The sequence below is a fragment of the Mytilus galloprovincialis genome, chromosome 8 (assembly GCF_965363235.1).
Source record: "Mytilus galloprovincialis chromosome 8, xbMytGall1.hap1.1, whole genome shotgun sequence".
Lineage (NCBI taxonomy): Eukaryota > Metazoa > Mollusca > Bivalvia > Mytilida > Mytilidae > Mytilus > Mytilus galloprovincialis.
The window spans coordinates 7,653,031-7,679,381 of record NC_134845.1 but is presented as its reverse complement, the minus strand read 5'-3'; the positions used below and the strand labels follow the sequence as shown (position 1 = coordinate 7,679,381).

Here is a 26,351-nt window from a genome sequence, read left to right as displayed (position 1 = left end):
GATGATAATAAGAAATCAGTGACCTGATATTGCTTTTCTTTATTTTTATATTGACCCAAATTGACGATAGGAATCTGCTGACTAATGTAAATAATTCTTTGAAATGATGTCTGATGATTGATTGTTGTCTGCTTTATTTCCAGTGGCAAAATATTTGTTGCATGTTCAGAAAGAAAAATAGTTAACTCTTAATACAGTAGATCTGGGTTTATAGGGATGAAGGGTGAGGTATGGACTGCCACTGAAAAATTAGGGTATGATATGGATAGGGACTGAAATTTTGCATTGCACCAGGAGACATTTAAAAAGGACCATTTAAAGATTTGTAACAAGGTTTATTTAATATGCTGATAGCTTGCCACTCTTTCTACAGGAGGCATCTGATTTAACATCTCCATTTGTGACAAGACTTGGCTGCCAACTCATACATCCATCACAGTCAAACAAACAAACCTCTTTAAGTAGAGTTTTACTCCCAGTTGGAAAAAGTCAAAGGGATAATCATATTTCTATAAAGCATTCCAACCTTTGAGTTTTATTTAGATGAAATCAACTTTACAGTTGTTGGGTATGCAAATCTCTTGATTATTCTTGTAAAGAGATTAGTACCTCTTGATCATTCTTGTAGAAAACAAGCTGTTTAGAAACCACATCACAGAACATACTCATCACATCTCCTTTGGTACATTTTACTACATGAGAATTAGCTGCACCAGCTTCTATAAATATCCTGAAATATAATATGATCTGGGTCAGATAAAAATCAACTTATACAAATGAAAATCAATATATCTCTTATTTTGGGTTGAAAAAAATCTATATTCTAAGTCCTGTAGGAAAATTTATTTGTTTTTAAGAACACTACAAAACAGGCAAAAAATTATCTTTTATGTTCCAAGATCAATCCAAGTTGTACAGGTTGTGGACAAAAGTCATAACATTTGATAATTTTCTCTATTTAAATTAGTGTATATCACAAAAGTTTATGAATATAGAAATTGTATACGTTTTCATGTTGAATCTAAATCCTTAACTCAAATCCTTATTTCATCAAAATAATTGCTGCATACTTGTTAAATTTTTGGAATAAATTCTAAAAAAGGTTTGCATTTGAGCAAATAAATCAAATATTCTTCAACCAATATGAAACTATTGAGTAAACAATTTCTTAGATTAAATTTTCATGAAACTGGTCCGAGACCACAATTATTTCGTAGTGCATTTCTTTAAGAAGATAAATGAAAATTAAAAAAATCCCACCTGCGCTTTCTCAATGAAATTTTTACAGTGTGTTGTACTACTTTTGGGATAAATTATATCAAAATTATAGAAAACTTCATCGGCTCTAGCTCAAAATATGGACAATTTTATGTTTAGGGCATCTTGAAATCTTTTGACAGCTTCCGAAGTGCTAATTTGCAAACTTTTTCAGCTGGACCAAATCACTACTTTCCTTTAAAATTCTGAACCCAAATTTTTTTACAGTGTAATTTCACCCCCCTTCTTGCAATTTGAGGCACTAAAGATGGAGAAATAAATTTGGAAGGGCTATAATAATTAATGACAAGTAACCCACTGTCAACACTAGGGACTATATTTGTGAAGAACGAAAATCAAGGGACGACAATTGTGGTCTCGGACCAACTGTGATATTTTAGGGTTTATCTTTGATATCAAACTGTGTAATACAGACTAAAGACTAAGAACAAATTAACAGACTATTTCCTCTAGTGATAGAATTCAGACATCTGAAGACAGTGCTCATATTGGGTTATGTGTCAGATCATAGGATATGTTTTAATAGTCTGAAAAAAAAATCAATTCCTGATGTTGCTTTTATTGCTTAAACAATGTAAGGATAATTTTATTCACTTTTTGCCACCATGCTGTATATTATAATGGACTGTATTTTTAATAAATTAACAATTCTCCTGAAAATTCAACTTTACAATTTTCTGAAAAGCACTTTCAAACCTCATCAGTGAAGACAAGTCTCATCAACATACAGAGTGAAACCTGTATTAACCGAATTTAGCATAAACCAAAAACCAGTCTAAACCAAATTTTTTCTCAAGTCCAGTCATATCAAACTTTATGCTTTGTTAACCTGATTAAACCAAACATCTGCCATACCAAACAAAAACATAAGTTCTGAAGAGGTTCCATTTAGACATGCTTTACTGTAATAACATATCTTTGTAATTAATGGCAAAATAATGTGGTAAAAATAAATGTAAGTTTTCTTTCATCGTTCAGGCTTAATGATCAAGTCAATGTGGACTAAAATTTTAAACCCTGAATAAACTTTAATTTTAATTATCACTCTAAATAGATTGTGAATTTAATTGTCTGTTTAAAGAGATTCCTCACCCTCCATCATCAGCATGATAAGCAATAGACCATCTATTCCACCCAGGCATTCTATTCACTGGATAATTCTTTCCTGGACAGATACCAATTCCTATGTTAGTCTTGTCACCACAGTCTATTATCTCTACAAACAATGGATACATAGAAATACACATTTAGAATAAAGACAAACAAATTTGTCAGTACTATAAAACTAAGGCATCTTTAGACAGAACAACAAGCATAAACTGTGAACTTAATATGTTTCTATTGTTACAAACTGATTTTGTCATATTTTTTATCAAAATAACCAAAATTGTAACGCGTCAAATTTTTTTTTTTACTAGTAACTGAAAATCTATGAGAATTGGCTAAGTTGATTTTAGTATTAATGAATCCACAGTTATATCACATCAATGTTAAATAATCAGCCGCTTTATCATATTGCAGTTAAATCATGGTTGCTTTTCTAGAAATTAAATGGACCCCACACTTAATAGTCAGTAATACATGTACCATGATAACCTGGATATAAAATTGTTGAATGAAACAACAAAACTGGTATCCTGCTTTGAAAATTTTGCTGAAATTGACAATAAAAGTTACAGAAAATTAAGAAAAAGTTCATCGAACAATCCCATAATATCACTTCATCACTTTCAACACATGTACAATCTATCTGTGAAGTTTCAGGTATCTCAGTTGAAAACTGGGATTCAGTTTATTAAACAAAACTTGTAATACTTAAAAACTTTTCAATTCCAGAAAAAACACAGCAAGGAAATCCCACACATGGAGGGCACCCTTCAGCTGTGCCTATTTAGACTGACATCTATACTTACTCAGACTGATTTTCTTCAAGTTTTCAGAGAAAGGCTTTGGACCAATAAATTGAGCCACTGGTACAGAATGTGAGGCAGAGTTGTAACTGTAAAATATAATGGTTTTTATTATTCATTAGTATTATTTTACAATCATAAGAAAAATAAGAATAAAGAATTTATCTTAACTTATGTCCTATAGGTGTTTTCATTTTTTTTGGTATTAGCTGGTTTTTTTGTTGCTGTTTCATTGACATATACTCTTCACTCCTATAAATCATGTTAACATTCTTTATCAGGTTTTAATCTGAATTACTGGTACATACAGCAATTGATATCTTCATGAGGTTTCAATCTAAAACCTAAAAAAAACTTAAACTTGATACAGGAATGGCAGAGGATATATCCCAAACTTAAACCTGATACAGGAATGGCAGAGAATAAAGTCCAAACTTAAACCAACCGTAAGCCTAAACTTCAACTGGATACAGGAATGGCAGAGGATAAAGTCCAAACTTAAATCTGATACAGGAATGGCAGAGAATTAAGTCCAAACTTAAACCAACTGTAAGCCCAAACTTAAACCTGATACAGGAATCACAGAGGATAAAGTCCAAACTTAAACCTGATACAGGAATGGCAGAGGATAAATCCCAAACTTTAACTTGATACAGGAATGGCAGAGGATAAAGTCCAAACTTAAACCTGATACAGGAATGGCAGAGGATAAAGTCCCAACATAAACCTGATACAGGAATGGCAGAGGATAAAGTCCCAACTTAAACTTGATACAGGAATGGCAGAGGATAAAGTCCAAACTTAAACCTGATACAGGAATGGCAGAGGATAAAGTCCAAACTTAAACCTGATACAGGAATGGCAGAGGATAAAGTCCCAACATAAACCTGATACAGGAATGACAGAGGATAAAGTCCAAACTTAAACCTGATACAGAAATGGCAGAGGATAAAGTCCCAACATAAACCTGATACAGGAATGGCAGAGGATAAAGTCCCAACATAAACCTGATACAGGAATGGCAGAGGATAAAGTCCCAACTTAAACTTGATACAGGAATGGCAGAGGATAAAGTCCAAACTTAAACCTGATACAGGAATGGCAGAGGATAAAGTCCAAACTTAAACCTGATACAGGAATGACAGAGGATAAAGTCCCAACATAAACCTGATACAGGAATGGCAGAGGATAAAGTCCAAACTAAAACCTGATACAGGAATGACAGAGGATAAAGTCCAAACTTAAACCTGATACAGAAATGGCAGAGGATAAAGTCCCAACATAAACCTGATACAGGAATGGCAGAGGATAAAGTCCAAACTTAAACCTGATACAGGAATGGCAGAGGATAAAGTCCCAACATAAACCTGATACAGGAATGGCAGAGGATAAAGTCCAAACTTAAACCTGATACAGGAATGGCAGAGGATAAAGTCCAAACTTAAACCTGATACAGGAATGGCAGAGGATAAAGTCCCAACATAAACCTGATACAGGAATGGCAGAGGATAAAGTCCCAACTTAAACTTGATACAGGAATGGCAGAGGATAAAGTCCAAACTTAAACCTGATACAGGAATGGCAGAGAATAAAATCCAAACTTAAACCTGATACAGGAATGGCAGAGGATAAAGTCCAAACTTAAACCTGATACAGGAATGGCAGAGGATAAAGTCCAAACTTAAACCTGATACAGGAATGGCAGAGGATAAAGTCCCAACATAAACCTGATACAGGAATGGCAGAGAATAAAGTCCAAACTTAAACCAACCGTAAGCCTAAACTTCAACTGGATACAGGAATGGCAGAGGATAAAGTCCAAACTTAAATCTGATACAGGAATGGCAGAGAATTAAGTCCAAACTTAAACCAACTGTAAGCCCAAACTTAAACCTGATACAGGAATCACAGAGGATAAAGTCCAAACTTAAACCTGATACAGGAATGGCAGAGGATAAATCCCAAACTTTAACTTGATACAGGAATGGCAGAGGATATATCCCAAACTTAAACCTGATACAGGAATGGCAGAGAATAAAGTCCAAACTTAAACCAACCGTAAGCCTAAACTTCAACTGGATACAGGAATGGCAGAGGATAAAGTCCAAACTTAAATCTGATACAGGAATGGCAGAGAATTAAGTCCAAACTTAAACCAACTGTAAGCCCAAACTTAAACCTGATACAGGAATCACAGAGGATAAAGTCCAAACTTAAACCTGATACAGGAATGGCAGAGGATAAATCCCAAACTTTAACTTGATACAGGAATGGCAGAGGATAAAGTCCAAACTTAAACCTGATACAGGAATGGCAGAGGATAAAGTCCCAACATAAACCTGATACAGGAATGGCAGAGGATAAAGTCCCAACTTAAACTTGATACAGGAATGGCAGAGGATAAAGTCCAAACTTAAACCTGATACAGGAATGGCAGAGGATAAAGTCCCAACATAAACCTGATACAGGAATGACAGAGGATAAAGTCCAAACTTAAACCTGATACAGAAATGGCAGAGGATAAAGTCCCAACATAAACCTGATACAGGAATGGCAGAGGATAAAGTCCCAACATAAACCTGATACAGGAATGGCAGAGGATAAAGTCCCAACTTAAACTTGATACAGGAATGGCAGAGGATAAAGTCCAAACTTAAACCTGATACAGGAATGGCAGAGGATAAAGTCCAAACTTAAACCTGATACAGGAATGACAGAGGATAAAGTCCCAACATAAACCTGATACAGGAATGGCAGAGGATAAAGTCCAAACTAAAACCTGATACAGGAATGACAGAGGATAAAGTCCAAACTTAAACCTGATACAGAAATGGCAGAGGATAAAGTCCCAACATAAACCTGATACAGGAATGGCAGAGGATAAAGTCCAAACTTAAACCTGATACAGGAATGGCAGAGGATAAATCCCAAAACTTAAACTTGATACAGGAATGGCAGAGGATAAAGTCCCAACTTAAACTTGATACAGGAATGGCAGAGGATAAAGTCCAAACTTAAACCTGATACAGGAATGGCAGAGGATAAAGTCCCAACATAAACCTGATACAGGAATGACAGAGGATAAAGTCCAAACTTAAACCTGATACAGAAATGGCAGAGGATAAAGTCCCAACATAAACCTGATACAGGAATGGCAGAGGATAAAGTCCCAACATAAACCTGATACAGGAATGGCAGAGGATAAAGTCCCAACTTAAACTTGATACAGGAATGGCAGAGGATAAAGTCCAAACTTAAACCTGATACAGGAATGGCAGAGGATAAAGTCCAAACTTAAACCTGATACAGGAATGACAGAGGATAAAGTCCCAACATAAACCTGATACAGGAATGGCAGAGGATAAAGTCCAAACTAAAACCTGATACAGGAATGACAGAGGATAAAGTCCAAACTTAAACCTGATACAGAAATGGCAGAGGATAAAGTCCCAACATAAACCTGATACAGGAATGGCAGAGGATAAAGTCCAAACTTAAACCTGATACAGGAATGGCAGAGGATAAAGTCCCAACATAAACCTGATACAGGAATGGCAGAGGATAAAGTCCAAACTTAAACCTGATACAGGAATGGCAGAGGATAAAGTCCAAACTTAAACCTGATACAGGAATGGCAGAGGATAAAGTCCCAACATAAACCTGATACAGGAATGGCAGAGGATAAAGTCCCAACTTAAACTTGATACAGGAATGGCAGAGGATAAAGTCCAAACTTAAACCTGATACAGGAATGGCAGAGAATAAAATCCAAACTTAAACCTGATACAGGAATGGCAGAGGATAAAGTCCAAACTTAAACCTGATACAGGAATGGCAGAGGATAAAGTCCAAACTTAAACCTGATACAGGAATGGCAGAGGATAAAGTCCCAACATAAACCTGATACAGGAATGGCAGAGGATAAAGTCCCAACATAAACCTGATACAGGAATGGCAGAGGATAAAGTCCAAACTTAAACCTGATACAGGAATGGCAGAGGATAAAGTCCAAACTTAAACCTGATACAGGAATGGCAGTGGATAAAGTCCAAACTTAAACCTGATACAGGAATGGCAGAGGATAAAGTCCCAACATAAACCTGATACAGAAATGGCAGAGAATAAAGTCCCAACTTAAACCTGATACAGGAATGGCAGAGGATAAAGTCCAAACTTAAACCTGATACAGGAATGGCAGAGGATAAAGTCCCAACATAAACCTGATACAGGAATGGCAGAGGATAAAGTCCAAACTCAAACCTGATACAGGAATGACAGAGGATATACCCCAACCTTAAATCTGATACAGGAATGGCAGAGGATAAAATCCAAACTTAAACCTGATACAGGAATGGCAGAGGACAAAGTCCCAACTTAAACTTGATACAGGAATGGCAGAGGATAAAGTTCAAACTTAAACCTGATACAGGAATGGCAGAGGATAAAGTCCAAACTTAAACCTGATACAGGAATGGCAGAGGATAAAGTCCCAACATAAACCTGATACAGGATTGGCAGAGGATAAAGTCCCAACTTAAACCTGATACAGGAATGGCAGAGGATAAAGTCCAAACTTAAACCTGATACAGGAATGGCAGAGGATAAAGTCCAAACTTAAACCTGATACAGGAATGGCAGAGGATAAAGTCCAAACTTAAACCTGATACAGGAATGGCAGAGGATAAAGTCCCAACATAAACCTGATACAGGAATGGCAGAGGATAAAGTCCAAACTTAAACCTGATACAGGAATGACAGAGGATATACCCCAACCTTAAACCTGATACAGGAATGGCAGAGGATAAAGTCCAAACTTAAACCTGATACAGGAATGGCAGAGGATAAAATCCAAACTTAAACCTGATACCGGAATGGCAGAGGACAAAGTCCAAACTTAAACCTGATACAGGAATGGCATAGGATAAAGCCCAAACTTAAACCTGATACAGGAATGGCAGAGGATAAAGCCCAAACTTAAACCTGATACAGGAATGGCAGAGGATAAAGTCCCAACATAAACCTGATACAGGAATGGCAGAGGATAAAGTCCAAACTTAAACCTGATACAGGAATGACAGAGGATATACCCCAACCTTAAACCTGATACAGGAATGACAGAGGATAAAGTCCAAACTTAAACCTGATACAGGAATGGCAGAGGATAAAATCCAAACTTAAACCTGATACCGGAATGGCAGAGGACAAAGTCCAAACTTAAACCTGATACAGGAATGGCAGAGGATAAAGCCCAAACTTAAACCTGATACAGGAATGGCAGAGGACAAAGCCCAAACTTAAACCTGATACAGGAATGGCAGAGGATAAAGCCCAAACTTAAACCTGATACAGGAATGGCAGAGGACAAAGCCCAAACTTAAACCTGATACAGGAATGGCAGAGGATAAAGCCCAAACTTAAACCTGATACAGGAATGGCAGAGGATAAAGCCCAAACTTAAACCTGATACAGGAATGGCAGAGGATAAAGTCCAAACTTAAACCAACCGTAAGCCCAAACTTAAACCTGATACAGGAATCACAGAGGATAAAGTCCAAACTTAAACCTGATACAGGAATGGCAGAGGATAAATCCCAAAACTTAAACTTGATACAGGAATGGCAGAGGATAAAGTCCAAACTTAAACCTGATACAGGAATGGCAGAGGATAAATCCCAAAACTTAAACTTGATACAGGAATGGCAGAGGATAAAGTCCAAACTTAAACCAACTGTAAGCCCAAACTTAAACCTGATACAGGAATCACAGAGGATAAAGCCCAAACTTAAACCAACTGTAAGCCCAAACTTAAACCTGATACAGGAATGGCAGAGGATAAAGTCCAAACTTAAACCTGATACAGGAATGGCAGAGGATAAAGTCCAAACTTAAACCAATAGTAAGCCCAAACTTAAACCTGATACAGGAATGGCAGAGGATAAAGTCCAAACTTAAACCTGATACAGGAATGGCAGAGGATAAATCCCAAAACTTAAACTTGATACAGGAATGGCAGAGGATAAAGTCCAAACTTAAACCAACTGTAAGCCCAAACTTAAACCTGATACAGGAATCACAGAGGATAAAGTCCAAACTTAAACCAACTGTAAGCCCAAACTTAAACCTGATACAGGAATGGCAGAGGATAAAGTCCAAACTTAAACCAATCATAAGCCCAAACTTAAACCTGATACAGGAATGGAAGAGGAAGGAAACATTAAACCCAACAAAAGCCCAAACTTAACCTGCTACAGGACTGGCAGTGATAAAGTAAAAACTTAAACCAGATACAGAGTTTTGAATGGACAGACATATACATCAAAACTAATCCCCCACTACTTTCGTGAGACAAATAGGAAAATAAATTGGAATCTTGTCTCTTCTATCATTGTCTAGAGTATAGTAAATATAATGTTTTGGGCCAGAAGCATTAAAGTCATTTACTGTGACCTTACCAAAGTAATCCTGACTCATGACTAACACTCATCTCCCTACAAATACTGGCATGGTAGACAACTCTGGACTCTTGAATCCCAGAAATTTCCAGTTTGTCTTCTCCTGTCGTAATCAATTTCTACAAAATAAATTGAACAAAGTGTTTATACCTTCAAAGAAAATAAACAACAAATTTTCAGAGAGAAAAAAATAAAATTTCAAGGTTCAAAAATTTATAAAGTATTTCCACTGAGACCATTGTCTTCCCTGCAACAGATGCTATTAGTGTAACAGTGTAAAATTGTAGTGTTGATTGTAAATGTTAGACCACTGTTTAGCAAATACAAAATTCATAACAAGAATGTGTCCCCAGTACACAGATGCCCCACAAATACTATCATTTTCTATGTTCAGTGAAATTGGGGTAAAATCTCTTAATTCGGCACTAAAATTAGAAACATCATATTATAGGGAACATGTGTACTAAGTTTCAAGTTGATTGAACTTCAACTTCATCAAAACCTGGACCAAAAACTTTAACCTGAAGCGGGACAGATTAACAAATGAACAAACAGACGGACTAACGGAAGGACAGACAACGGATGCACAGACCAGAAAACATAATGCCCCTCTACTATCATAGGTGGGGCATAACAAACAAGAATAGTATATGGATGCCCCACTACCATTATCGTTTTCTATGTTCAGTGGACTGTGTTTCAGCATTAAATTCATAAGATAGAACATCAACTTCATCAGTAACTACCTTGACCAAAAACTCTAACCTGAGGGGGGACAGATGGACAAATGAACAATTGAATGAACGAACTAATGGACAGACAAATTGATAAACAGACTTATAGACCTGAAAACTATGGTAGGTGGGGCATAAAAATATAACATCATAAAAATGTGATCTTGACCTTGACCTTACAGGTAGTGAACATATATCTAAGAAAGGTTGCTATCCATATAAAGTATTTGTTTTAACATCAGACAACCAAAATGACTGGACTGACCAATAGATGTATAAAAAACAATATCCTCTCCTTCATTCTTCTTTGTAGTGTGGGGAATAATAAATCATGCACTGAACTCAGTGGAATGATGGAGTACATAACATGAATGACAGAACAAAACTTGATGAGCTCAGGTACTTATAATTCCTCTCTCATCGAATGTGGCAATAATTATTAAAGACCAAACAAATTCATCCATTATGTCTAACATGGAGATCCGTTAAGATCGGTTCAAATGAAAACTTAGGAATAATTTAGGTTTATCACAAGCACTTTAATGCTTTTTAACTGGAAATTGAAATGTTATAAAATTCATATTTAAAAATTAAGACGATGTGGTATGATTGCCAATGAGGCAACTCACCAAAAAAGACTTTATGACATAGACATTCACAACTTTATGTCAATGTATAACCTTCAACAATGAGGTATTGAATTTGATATTTGAATGTTTGTTCCAAATTGATCTAAATAACATTGATTATACTTACAAAGGGATCAGTGATACGCAGCTTCAGACTTTCTCCCACTGTACTTTTGTACTTGCTATCTGTTGCTTGTTTCATTAGAACTTTAATTCTATCTGATATCTTTTGCTCATCTGTATCAGTCGATAAAGTTGTAGCTTTCCCTGGAAAAATGCTGACACAAGAACCATCATCTATCCTAAATAAGAAATCCATTAAGGTATTTCAAAAAGAAGAATGGTGATACAAATTCAAACTTGATCAGTGTTTTGTTGTAATTAGCATTGTGTATAAGTTACATATCATTTGGTTGAGGCACACAAAATTTAGAGAAAGGAAATCAATTTTGGGATGTACGGACAGATGGATGTACAAACAGACGTTCAAGGTTAAAACGTAATGCCCCCTCCGCTACATTGAGGGCATAAAAAAGCAAAACTAAAATCAGAGGAAAGTATCCAATGATATCTTTGCAACCATGCAACTATTGTTAAGCAACTATTGTTTAACGGTAAATTGCTTTTACACTAATAAAGTTCTGCAAGATAAAAGTTTTGTGAGTATTATAATCTATATCATATTTGTGTAACACAGCAAAAACTAATCAAGATGTATTGAGCTATACCAGATATATTAGTTTTGTAAGCTCTAAAACTCTGTATCATATGATTGTGTATTACAGAGTTTTAATCTTTTACAGACAACCTACTCTTTCAGAACAACTCCAAGGCTGCCACCAGAGATGTGCTGGTATTCAAGCTCATTAAAAGTGACAGGATCTAGAGGGATCTGTAAGAAGACATTGTTTGTTTCTTCTGGTGTAACTTTCTTCTGAACATTTTTATCCTCTGTTGTATCTGATGGTTTCACTTCAACTTTTTCTATTTTCACTACTTTGGAATTCTTTTCTGTTATAGGCATAGGTCTCAAATAACTTCTAATACTCTACAATAGTAAACAAAATGTCAAACAATTAGAATTTTTATTACAAGTATCAAATACAAAAATGTTGTTAGGTATATTAGAACAAAACAAACATTTCAGTATCATGCACCAAAAAACTTATATCAAATCAAATAATACACAAATTTGCAACAGATATTTAAGTTGGCAGTTCATTCAGAACATTTGTTTTCATCAGCAACCTTTTCAAAACAGGTGTGTACCTTTGGCAGTTCATTCACAACATTTGTTTACAATTAACAGTTAATTCACAACAGTTATCTACCTTTGGCAGTTCATTCACAACAGTTATCTACCTTTGGCAGTTCATTCACAACATTGGCTTATAATTAACAGTTCTTTCACAACAGTTATCTACCTTTGGCAGTTCATTTGCAACAGTTGTTTACCTTTGACAGTAAATTCAGAACAGGTGTCTTCAACTTTGTACTTGTTTGGCTTTATAAATATTTTGATATGAGCGTCACTGAGTGAGTCTTATGTAGATGATACGCGCGTCTGGCGTACTAATATTATAATCCTGGTACCTTTGATAACTATTTACACCACTGGGTTGATGCCACTGCTGGTGGACGTTTCGTCCCCGAGGGTATCACCAGCCCAGTAGTCAACACTTTGGTGTTGACATGAATATCAATAATGTGGTCATTTTAATAAATTTCCTGTTACAAAACTTTGAATTTTTCGAAAAACTAAGGATTTTCTTATCCCAGGCATAGATAACCTTAGCCGTATTTGGCACAACTTTTTGGAATTTTGGATCCTCAATGCTCTTCAACTTTGTACTTGTTTGGCTTTATAAATATTTTGATATGAGCGTCACTGATGAGTCTTATGTAGACGAAACGCGCGTCTGGCGTACTAAATTATAATCCTGGTACCTTTGATAACTATTTACCTTGACAGTTAGATTCTCATATATGTTATGATGGTATGATACTAAACCCCTAGCGGGAAGGATTGTGCCCGATGTTCATATGATGAAATCATAATCTTTCAGTCAATTTAATTGAAGTCTGGAGCTGGCATGTCAGTTAACTGCTAGTAGTCTGTTGTTATTTATGTATTATTGTCATTTTGTTTATTTTCTTTGGTTACATCTTCTGACATCAGACTTGGACTTCTCTTGGACTGAATTTTAATGTGCGTATTGTTATGTGTTTACTTTTCTACATTGGCTAGAGGTATAGGGGGAGGGTTGAGATCTCACAAACATGTTTAACCCCGCCGCATTTTTGCACCTGTCCCAAGTCAGGAGCCTCTGGCCTTTGTTAGTCTTGTATTATTTTAATTTTAGTTTCTTGTGTACAATTTGGAAATTAGTAAGGCGTTTATTATCACTGAACTAGTATATATTTGTTTAGGGGCCAGCTGAAGGACGCCTTCTGCCTGCGGGAATTTCTACATTGAAGACCTGTTGGTGACCTTCTTCTGTTGTTTTTCTCTATGTTCGGGTTGTTGTCTCTTTGGCACATTCCCCATTTCCATTCTCAATTTAATCTTATTCTAATTTATTCACAACAAGGGATTTTTTTTACAGTTCATTCATAACATGTTTCTGCAATGACAGTTCATTGACGACATTGGAATTTTATCTGACTTCAATTTAAAGCCCTCACACCTGGTATGGGAAATTACCACTTTGTGTGTTACTCAAAATCAAATATTGGAATACTCTTTCTCTTAGAAAAATATATTGAATGACTGTCAAAAGGGTATTTGAAGAACTGACTTATTTTTTTTTAAAATATATATTTGAATTATTTACCCATAAATCAGCAGCACAATCAATACATATTCCACAATCTACACATCCTGGAGATGAAGTCTTACACAGACATTCTCTTAGATTATTTCCCATAATTCTGTTGTATTTACACTTCCTGCCCTGGTCACAACATTTGTTACACATGGTACAGATAGATTGGTTAGCCTTGCCAGGAATGTGCTTCCAGGTGTGTTTACATCCCACTGATAAGTTCGCTACAAAACAAGAAATCAACATTATTTGTGTTCTATAATTGCAATCAGAGAAATACATTTCTCATACTTTTACAAATTTATAAAAAGGAAGTATGGCACAGTACATCTCTTGAAACTAAAACAAGCCCGTAAATTTTGTTTGTTCATACTTCATTACTACTGTAGCACCATTAAAAACTGTTGTTTTCAATCCATAAGATTGATTTTGGGTAGTATAACTAAAGATTTTTAGTGAGCAGTCAAAACTACTCTAGTCCCTAATGATTAATTAAGAATATTAAAATTTATCCTTATTCCAGATTTTATGTATCATTAAGTTCAAGTTTTTACTGTGTGCAAACTATCAAACAAATTTAAAGACAATGTAATAAGAAATGAAGAAGATATTCATGTCATAAGAATTAATATGGAATATTTTTACAAGTCCACCTCCCCAAAAATAGTTTCCATGTTAGATTTTTTAGATTTACTTAACTTATCTGTGGTTTTAATTAATGGAAATTTTCATCCACATTTGAAGAGTATCAAACACTAAACATCCAAGCCCTACTGTTTCTTGTAGTTGGACGCTTATTGGCAATCCTAACACATCTCCTTATATCTATACTGATTTAAAATGAAGGCACAACCCCCAAAAATGTGTGATCAGGATAATATATATTAACATATTAATATTCAACTGTGGTGAATAGTAAAATGAATAATTTCTAACCTAGATCTGTAGGTGCCTCTCCAGTTTGAAGGTATATTATATTTTTTTGTTTCAGAACTTTTTCCAACAAGTCTGTATACAAACAAAAGATGTTCCAAGTATATTCCCTGACATATGTCTCTGTAAGCTCATCCACTGGTCCAACCTTCATGTCTGGTAAGTAACACTTGGATTCTATTGTTATCACACTATTTTCTGGAAAAACAAAATGGCTTCACTGACAAATATACTACATATCTTAAAATGATCAATATAAAATCGTGAACTTTATTGGCATAGCAACTATATCAAGTTTTCTTATTTGGGGGAATTGTATAAAGTTTAAAACTAAGATAAGGTGGTTGAATGTAAGGTGTAGTTAAGTCATACTGAAATAAACTGAATATATGACTCATCAATGTATTTTCATCAGAGTAATATGACAGGTGCTACTAGTGGAATGGGAACTGATGACCCTTCCTGAGTTCCAACACCAGGTAAAGGTCTTGCCATGGCAAACAAGAAAACAATCTACAGGATACTCTGTTAGTATTTGAGAGAGATAGATTGGCCAACAGATCAGTTACAAGACATGCTATATCCCCCCTGCAGACATATGTTAACATGATAAAAGCACCATGATTGCATAAGCAAGTCTGCCTAGTATGATGCAGACTGTGAAGCCTGTTTTTAAATTATGTCAAATAATGAAATATTTCATTCAGTCTATCAACCATTGATGTAATTTGAGGATAGGCCTTACTAACATCAAAATCAACTGTGGTCTTTTTTCACAGAAATGTGCATTATTCTATAAAGATACAAAAAAACCTCATTTTTGGCTTAAACTTTCTGACCTAGTGCCTACAATAATTCATAGGTCCTTCCGCAATCTTTGGGAATTTTTCAAATTAAATATGGTGAAAGTTTAAAATATGTTTTAAAAAGATAACATTCAGAAACCTACATGTGGGTCATTATCAAGTACATGTGGGTCATTGTCAAGTACATGTGGGTCATTATCAAGTACATGTGGGTCATTATCAAGTAAATCAAACTATGTCTTTCTCATACAATAGGGCATCATCATACTGAGTTTGATAAAGATACTCCTTATGGCTCAAGATATTGTTCTTGTATGTAAATGTTGATATTCTACAGCCAAACTTGATGCTGTTCTTCATCATTGCAGCTGTGTTTAATTGATTTGATAACACAAACTTCCAATGCTGAGTATTTCAATGGAGAGCATCATGTCAAACAAAAAGTTTATACAATAAAACAATGTAAATGTCAAATTAAAACAATGATTATCATAACAATAATTAAATTATGTGCAGCCATTGCAAAAACAAATTAAAATAAACTGTTGACACAGAAATATGTCTTGCCTTCATGTAATTTTGATATTATTATGCAAATGTTGAAATTTAAATGTCAATACTTTAACAGATTCAATAAAACTATGCAGTACATTCAAAGTTAATGAACCTAAAGGTGCCACTAAGAACCAAATCATCTTTGTTGAAGTCAGAAATACCAGTGAGTAAACAACTGCCTACCAAAATACCATTGACTTATTATAAGGGGTTTACTTTTAACTAACCTACTGTAGTAAATTCAGAAATTATTTCGTGCATTTATTATTGCGATTTTGTCATTTTAGACTTTAATGCGATTTCAATTTTTACGATTTTGAGAAAAACCCTTTTTAATTCATATAAAATATTTCAAAATGAGAGTTTAAATTATTGCGTTTACAACTCTGTCACATTTTTCGCAATAATAAAAACCTCACAATAATTTCTGAATTTACAGAAACTCAACATGTCACATCACAAAAGTTTCAAAATAAATGACTATGATATTTACAACTGCATATGAAATATTGTTGATGTTTCAATAGGGTTTCCCTGAAACTGACTTTAAACAATATCGGAACTGTAGAAATTATGTTTGATGGTTTATCAGGTTTTTCATTTGACAGAGAAAAGCATGCAAAAGTCAAACTTTGGCGACTTTGTCAAAATGAGACAATTAATTCAAACAATTAACAAAAAACTCAGAAAAAGAATTATATGCCAGGTTAGAAAAAATAAATGTCATTTTCTTCCTTTCCATAAAAAAATAACAACCATTAAATATTTAATTTTATAGTTAGTACATTGTATATGAAATTTCCTGCACCATACTGTAGGAAATTGAAAAATACATGCATTATCAAATCTGAAATTTCTTATGAACCATAAGTAATCAAGAAGGAAATCACACATAAAATAAGTTAGTTATAATTTTCGTATTGCTAGATTGTCATTCTAAAAGAAGCTGTTTTTTTATACACATGTTTATCTTATAATACTCATTCAAAATTTTGACCCAATTGCAATTTGTTTTATTACACCAAATTGTTCAACTGGTCAGAATATTGAACAAATTGTTCAGTCAAAATGTGAAAGTGCAAGGTGATAAAATAAAACATACTTACAATCCTATAAGACTTTAACTCCACTTTAATGATGTTGTGACAAAATTAGTTTATCAGTTTGTATAGATATATTATAGTCATTTCCATGCTGAAGAGGAACTGTTTATTTTGAATTGCTATAAAATTGTCCAAACTAAGCTTTCATATAGTTTTTCTTTCTAAAAGTATTCTATATTTATAAGAATCAGATATCATTTTAAATAAAACATCATATATTCAGTAAAATATGTGTGAAATAACAATATGCTATTGATAAGTTTTCAGGGGAGATAACCTAAAATATTATTCTTTTGAATAAAGACTTTTTGAAAGAAAAGTTATTATCTCCCCCATGGAAACTTCCTACAAACATATATTGCAATTTTACACATATTTTACTGAATATGAAATGTTTTAATTCACATAATGTCTGATTCTTATAAATATAAAATTGAGAATGGAAATGGGGAATGTGTCAAAGAGACAACAACCCGACCATAGAAAAAACAACAGCAGAAGGTCACTAACAGGTCTTCAATGTAGGGAGACATTCCCGCACCCGGAGGCGTCCTTCAGCTGGCCCCTAAACAAATATATACTAGTTCAGTGATAATGAACGCCATACTAATTTCCAAATTGTACACAAGAAACTAAAATTAAAAAAATACAAGACTAACAAAGGCCAGAGGCTCCTGACTTGGGACAGGCGCAAAAATGCAGTGGGTTAAACATGTTTATGAGATCTCAACCCTCCCCCTATACCTCTAGCCAATGTAGAAAAGTAAATGCATAACAATACACACATTTAAAATTCAATTCAAGAGAAGTCCGAGTCTGATGTCAGAAGATGTAACCAAAGAAAATAAACAAAATGACAATAATACATAAATAACAACAGACTACTAGCAGTTAACTGACATGCCAGCTCCAGACTTCAATTAAACTGATTGAAAGATTATGATTTCATCATATGAATATCAGGCACAATCCTTGCCTATTTTAGGTTATCTCCCCTGAAAACTTATCAATAGCATATTGTTATTTCACACATATTTTACTGAATATATGATGTTTTATTTAAAATGATATCTGATTCTTATAAATATAGAATACTTTTAGAAAGATAAACTATATGAAAGCTTAGTTTGGACAATTTAATAGCAATTCAAAATAAACAGTTCCCCTTCAGCATGGAAATGAATATAATAAACTATACAAACTGATCAGCATGGAAATGAATATAATATAACTATACAAACTGATAAACTAATTTTGTCACAACATAATTACAGTGGAGTAAAAGTCTTATAGGATTGTAAGTATGTTTTATTTTATCACCTTGCACTTTCATGACTTGTCTGTGGTTTTCGATAGCAGTTGGTTCAAAGTTCTGACCAGTTGAACAATTTGATTTTATAAAACAAATTGCAATTGGGTCAAAATTTTGAATGAATTGCAATTGGTGGAGAGCAACACTAACAGTCAACTCACTGTAATTGGTATGAATATTTAACCATAATTGTACAACAAATTGATAAATCATTTTCAAGTTTTGTACAACTCGCAAGTTGTGGTGTTTAAACAGTTGGGTCCTGAAAAATATGTGATATTAATAAAACATTAAGGGCAAAGGAAGGCATAAATTGTAACCCTTGAATACCTTATAAAATATGTCAGGAGCATATATCTACATCATCCTTTTCAGTTTTTGTAACTTAAATAATTTCATAGAAAAGCAGTTTAAATAGCCACAAGCATAGCAGCACAGGCCATTGTCTCTGTTGGCTTTTTTTAAGCCTGTAAACCTCAATGTAACACAAGGTACCAAAATCCAACTCATGTTTTTGAAAACTTGACATTAAATCATGAACTTTTGATATATTTCTATTCCATGGTTGTCTATACAACTAAAACTTGTCATGTCATAAATCTGCATTAAATTATCAACAAGATGATGTATGACATGCTTATTTCTGTTGCAGGAATCATTGGTAGCAATTAGTCTTTAAAAGGGGGTGATCTGTAAACTATTTGCTTTGTCAAAGTGAAATTGTCATATTGTAGATAATTTTGTATAGCGACTTATGACATTCCAATTTTCAGTTGGATAGACAACACAGAATCAAAATGTAACAAAATTTTACAACCAAGTGTTATTTCTCAATGATTTGAGTTAGGTGCCTTGCGCTATATCAATGTAAATAGGTAAGTCTTTATCAAAGACAAGTGCCTGTGACAAGCAGGTCTAAAAAAGACAAATTTTATTAGTGTAACAGTAATAAGTCTTCAAGTTTTTTCTATAACTGAAGCAAAAATACATATCGTATAATTTCAACTTTGAAAAGGTTTTATCTTACCAAATGAAGGTTGTAATTCATGATAAATCAGGTCTGAAATCAGTATTATATACATACATTCATATACATTAACAGGATATAAAACATGTTAAAAAAAATATTATTAAACATGCAGGTATACTTTCAACTTTACTCTGGACATGTTAAGCATGATACATGTACTCATACTGCTTCTACTCATAACTAATTGGACTCAATAAAAACATGACATTTGGGTTACCAGAATATATGGAGAGGTGCTGTTTGGGTAATCAACTATAATTTACTAGCCGTAACATTGCTATCTGCTGGATTTTAATTGGTCCTTAAAAGTTTGGTTTTTTTAATTTCTTGCATTGAAATCTTAGTTGACCATTATTATTTTTTTTAACAATTGAACCATACTCTTGACAAGGGATCTTAAATGTACAATCTACTGGTTCTTTATCAGATTTTCATAGATTGACTTTTAATTTAAGTTACAACAGCTATATCATGTAAGTTATTGACCAATAATATTGCCTATTACTTCAAAACTTAAACCTTATCAGTAACCTCTTATTAATGTTAGCTAAATTCAAGAGTATTGAGGGCTTTCAAATATTTAGATTCATGAGACCAATCTCTGAACGCTTAACAATGAATCAAGATAAAGAATGGCAAGTGAACTCAAGCTAAAAATAATTCAAAAATCTAAAATTGTGCAATAATCTGGAAAATATCAGCATTCCAACAAACAGAGCAAATCTTTTAAGTGAAAGCATAAAACCTACCCAACAGCCCTTTATGGCTAGCAATAACAGTCTGTACACATCCTATCTGGAAAACAGCACCTTCTGGTGTTATCAGTAATGTACGACCATATTTGGTAGCAGACGACAGGACTGCAGCTAATGTATGATCAGATATTGAGTGGATGAAGCTAAATGTTTTCTGCATAGCAATGAAATTCTTTGTTCTTTCTCCTTCACCCCAGAATTCTCTCTGCAATTAAAAAACATTTTCATAGCTTTGAAATCCTTGGTTATTTCTTTATCACCTTTAAACTCTCTCTGAAATTAGAATACATTTTTAAGAAATGAAATTTTTTGTAACTTATATTTCACCCTGGAACTCTCTACAAACAGTGTTTACATTGCAGTGAAATATCCTTGTGTTGTTCTCGCTAAAAAAAAATATATATATATATATATATATATACATGTGTTGTTCTCTCTAGAAATATCCAGGTGTTGTTCTCTCTAGAATTATTCATGTGTTCTTCTCCCTTGAAATATCTAGATGGTGTTTTCTCTAGGAATATCCAACTGTTGTTCTCTCTAGGAATATCCAACTGTTGTTCTCTCTAGAAATATCCAGGTGATGTTCTCTCTAGAAATATCCAGGTGTTGTTCTCTCCTGAAATATCCATGTGTTGTTCTTTCTAGAAATATCTAGGTGCTGTTCTCTCTAAAAAAAAATATCCATGTGTTCTTCTCCCTAGAAATATCCAGATGGTGTTTCTAAAAAAATTAGTCAGGTGTTCTTTTCTCTAAAATATATCCAAGTGTTGTTCTCTCTAAAAATATCAATGATTTGTTCTCTCTAAAAAAATATCCATGTGTTCTCTCTCAAATTATCCAGATGTTGTTCCTCTCTAGAAATATCACTGTGTTGTTCTGTCTAGAAATATCACTGTGTTGTTCCTCTCTAGAAATATCACTGTGTTGTTCTGTCTAGAAATATCACTGTGTTGTTCCTCTCTAGAAATATCACTGTGTTGTTCTCTATAGAAATATCCAGGTGTTGTTCTCTTTTGAAATATCCCTGTGTTGTTCTCTCTAAAAAGATATCTTTAGTGTGTTCTCCCTTAAAAAATATCCATGTGTTGTTCTTCCTAGAAATATCCATGTGTTATTTTTCTCCAGAAATATCAAGCTGTTGATTCCCTCTAGAAATATCAATGTGTTCTTCTCTATAGAAATATTCAGCTCTAGAAATATCCAGGTGTTGTTCTCTCTAGAATTATTCATGTGTTCTTCTCCCTTGAAATATCTAGATGGTGTTCTCTCTAGGAATATCCAGGTGTTGTTCTCTCTAGAAATGTCCAGGTGTTGTTCTCTCTAGAAATATCCAGGTGTTGTTCTCTATAGAAATATCCAGGTGTTGTTCTCTCCTGAAATATCCATGTGTTGTTCTTTCTAGAAATATCTAGGTGCTGTTCTCTCTAAAAAAAAATATCCATGTGTTCTTCTCCCTAGAAATATCCAGATGGTGTTTCTAAAAAAATTAGTCAGGTGTTCTTTTCTCGAAAATATATCCAAGTGTTGTTCTCTCTAAAAATATCAATGATTTGTTCTCTCTAAAAAAATATCCATGTGTTCTCTCTCAAATTATCCAGATGTTGTTCCTCTCTAGAAATATCACTGTGTTGTTCTGTCTAGAAATATCACTGTGTTGTTCCTCTCTAGAAATATCACTGTGTTGTTCTCTATAGAAATATCCAGGTGTTGTTCTCTTTTGAAATATCCCTGTGTTGTTCTCTCTAAAAAGATATCTTTAGTGTGTTCTCCCTTAAAAAATATCCATGTGTTGTTCTTCCTAGAAATATCCATGTGTTATTTTTCTCCAGAAATATCAAGCTGTTGATTCCCTCTAGAAATATCAATGTGTTCTTCTCTATAGAAATATTCAGCTCTAGAAATATCCAGGTGTTGTTCTCTCTAGAATTATTCATGTGTTCTTCTCCCTTGAAATATCTAGATGGTGTTCTCTCTAGAAATATCCAGGTGTTGTTCTCTCTAGAATTATTCATGTGTTCTTCTCCCTTGAAATATCTAGATGGTGTTCTCTCTAGGAATATCCAGGTGTTGTTCTCTCTAGAAATGTCCAGGTGTTGTTCTCTCTAGAAATATCCAGGTGTTGTTCTCTATAGAAATATCCAGATGTTGTTCTCTCTAGAAATATCCAGGTGTTGTTCTCTATAGAAATGTCCAGGTTTTGTTCTCTTTAAAAATATCCAGATGTTGTTCTCTCTAGAAATATCCAGGTGTTGTTCTCTCTAGAAATATCCAGATGTTGTTCTCTCTAGAAATATCCAGGTGTTGTTCTCTATAGAAATATCTATGTGTTGTTATCTTTTAAAAAATCTATGTGTTGTTCTCTTTAAAAATATCTATGTGTTTTTCTCTCTAGAAATGTTCATGTGTTCTTCTCTCTAGAAATATCCATGTGTTGTTCTCTCTAAAAATATCCATGTGTTCTTCTGTCTAAAAACATTCAGATATTGTTTTCTTTAGAAATATCCCAGTGTTGTTTTTCTTTTAAATACCCAGGTGTTGATTCTCTTGGAAATTATACAGATGTTGATAAATTGCCAATGTTAAATTCTAAGTTACTAAGACCGTTCTATTTCACATGCAGTTTTGACCTTATATACAATAAAGGGCTGCGCTTTAGCGCATGATACGCCCGTTGCTCTTTTAACTTGTCTTTTATGCTTTAAATGAATTTATATGATTAACTAGAAATATATATACAAATCAAAAGGAATGTTACATTAATATATTCACCAAAGTTTCATAAAATCCCCCTTTTTTTAAGTATAAAAATTCATTACTTAAGAAAACTTAAAATCTAAAATTTATAAAAATGGAAAGGGAGCTTATGTCAATAGATATAAACAATTTATCAAAGTTGCATAAAATTTTGTGAAAGTGTTAGTTATTGTCCCAAAATTGGAAAATCCTCCCTTTTTTAAGCATAAAAATTCATAACACTGAAATGTTAAATCTGAAATTTATAAAAATTGAAAGGGAGCTTACATCAATAGATATAAACAATTCACCAAAGTTTCATGGACATTGGTGAAAGCCTTTTTGAGTTATTGTCCAAAGTGTTAAAAATCCCCCTTTTTTTTATAAATAAAGCCCCATAAATCCAAAACTTAAAATCTGAAATTTATAAAAATTGAAAGGGAGCTTACATCAATAGATATAAACAATTCACCAAAGTTTCATGGACATTGGTGAAAGCCTTTTTGAGTTATTGTCCGAAGTGTTGAAAATCCCCCCTTTTTTATGAATAAAGCCCCATAAATCCAAAACTTAAAATCTGAAATTAAAAAAAAACTAAAGGGAGCTTACGTCAATAGATATAAACAATTCACTTAAGTTTCATGGAAATTGGTGAAAGTGTTTTTGAGTTATTGTCCGAAGTGTGGACGACGGACGGACGGACGGACAGACGGACGGACGGATGGACGGACGGATGGACAACGGTATACCATAATACGTCCCGTCTAAAAGACGACGGGCGTATAAAAACAGTTGAGAAGTTGCTGTATCATTTTAATACATTTACCACACAGTTATAATATATATAACCAGAATATATCAAAGCTCTTTACATGCCTGCTGTAGACCATGCTTTTACTGCCTTACTAACAATTTACCAGACATTCATGATATCTATAACCAGTATATATTAAAGCTCTTTACATGCCTGCTGTAGACCATGCTTTTACTGCCTTACTAACAATTTACCACACATTTATGATATCTATAACCAGAATATATCAAAGCTCTTTACATGCCTGCTGTAGACCATGCTTTTACTGCCTTACTAACAATTTACCAGACATTTATGATATCTATAACCAGTATATATTAAAGCTCTTTATATGCAAACTGAAGACCATGCTTTTACTGCAGTACTTACTAGCAATCTTTATATGTATTAGCTTACATAGATGTCTACCTTTCATTAACAAAAAAGGAACATTTTATAGAGGTAGAATTGACACAGTAGAAATTTTACATTATTTTGATTTTGCAGTTCTATCATGTTCGTTAAACCCAGAAATATAGGTCAAAACCCTTATCTGACTTATGTTTATGCAGGTTCATGCCATAATGACATCATTAGATCATGTTCGTAAACTACATTAAATGTACACTCCAATCTAATAATAGAGATAAAATAAATTACTTACAAAACAACAAATAGACAGAAGCACACAATGGAGAACACAATGTCCCCTTTACTATGCAAGGGAGAGAATAATATTTTTGTCAACAATTTGTAATATATTGGAGTTAAGTCTTCAAATATAGTGACGAAGAAGAAAATATTGTCATTTTCACCTAAATTTCCAACTACTGAACAAATACAAGTAGGCTTTCCATAATATTTTGTTAGTAGACACCTAGGCTCAAGCAGTTTACATTGATAGCAATTAAGTCATGCTTTGATCTAGCTTTCAAGGAAAATATCTTCTTACCAATAAACATCTTCATGTAAAATAAAAAAATTCAGATTACAGATACAATATTATGGTAGAATACTAGTTGGTATGCTAAAATATAAATATAACGATTTAAATTGCACAATCAAACTACATATACTTAAAGCACCCTTTTTCCGTCCACACTTTCTGATGGTAGTAAAATATTATGTACCATATATATGCATCTTTCTAAGATACTGGTTGACAGAACCAGATAGCTGCCCGCCTATAATTTCCAAAAAATTGTACTTACATTTATCATATATTTAGTACAAAATACAGCTATTTTGTATATCTAATAAAGGTTGTTTTTCCAGTCTGTATCACCTACCCTGTATCGCATACCCCGTATCGCATAGCTAAACCCGTATCGCATACCCCGTATCGCATGGTAAAACCCGTATCGCATACCTTTTTTTTTTTTTTTATTTTTCTACACAAGTTTTTTGTTTTTTTTTTTTTTGCTTAAGAAAAAATTTCCGCAAAATAGGTAAATTTTTTGAATGACATCATTGTTTGGTATGTGACGTCCCGAACGTCAAGTTTTCATATTTTATGTGACGTCACGAACATCAAGTTTGCATATTTTTTGGCACACTAAATGCAACTATAAAAAATACAAAACACTCAAATAAATACAATAATAAACAAAATATTTTTAAAACAGCAGCAGGCAAATGGTAAGGTAACCCAGGTGCTTTGTATAAGCAGTTATTTTAAGGCTTTGAACCAAGACAAAAGCAGAACTGAAGGTAACCCAGTGCTAATCTATCGGGATCAGAAAACAGTTCATATAATATAATACTCTTCTGTTGAAATATATGATAAAGCGTATAATACATGGCAAAATCCGTATCACATGCCGTATCACCCTCGACCAATATCATCCCTCGGGCCTAAAGGCCCTTGGGCTGATATTGATGTCTCGGGATGATACGACATATGATACGGATTTTGCCATGTATTATTCTCTATTTAAATAAGGTTTTATATTGTATATACCATAATTGATTTCTTGTTATGTAAGAAGCAATCACTTTTTGTAATTCACCATCTAGTAAATTGTTTTCTATCATTTAATCTCAAAACTTAATTAATAACTGTTTAAAACAAGACACAATTGATAATTATTTTTTTTAACTATCCTATATTGCTTTTTTTCATATTTCCCTGGAAATATAACTAAATTAATCTTGCATATGAATCTATGAGAACACATTCTGATATGAGTATCATTTTTTAACAATATTGTGTTTAATGTTTTTTTCTGTATCATTTCCCAATGAAATCTTACCAGAGGTATAGGTGCTGTAGATAGGTTATCTAGTGTTGTATACAAGAACTGTGTATCCTCTGGAACATGTCTCCACACAGGCACCTCAACCAAACCAAAGTAGTCTTGTAAAATCTCCATCAAAACAGAAATCTGTAAAACAGAAAGAGCATCCATTTTTTTTCAATTCTAAAATTTTTTCAATAAATATTTCAATTATTTTATGGTGTCAAATATTTCAATTAAAATTCTAAAATTTACTAAAAAAA

At 33.5% G+C, this 26,351-nt stretch overlaps 1 protein-coding gene across 1 annotated transcript in view; it reads right to left on the bottom strand.

The window, feature by feature from the left end:
- The window catches only part of LOC143084976 (uncharacterized), a 170,965-nt gene that overhangs the window by 102,123 nt on the left and 42,491 nt on the right, over positions 1-26,351 (bottom strand). Inside the window, exons 22-32 of the mRNA XM_076261084.1 lie at positions 26,104-26,235; positions 20,317-20,527; positions 19,565-19,597; positions 14,765-14,959; positions 13,838-14,052; positions 11,816-12,051; positions 11,131-11,305; positions 9,641-9,759; positions 3,192-3,277; positions 2,371-2,494; positions 610-730 (exon numbers count right to left, since the gene is read on the bottom strand). Coding sequence (XP_076117199.1) covers positions 610-730; positions 2,371-2,494; positions 3,192-3,277; positions 9,641-9,759; positions 11,131-11,305; positions 11,816-12,051; positions 13,838-14,052; positions 14,765-14,959; positions 19,565-19,597; positions 20,317-20,527; positions 26,104-26,235 — 1,647 coding nt within the window. The remainder of the gene's footprint in view (positions 1-609; positions 731-2,370; positions 2,495-3,191; positions 3,278-9,640; positions 9,760-11,130; positions 11,306-11,815; positions 12,052-13,837; positions 14,053-14,764; positions 14,960-19,564; positions 19,598-20,316; positions 20,528-26,103; positions 26,236-26,351) is intronic.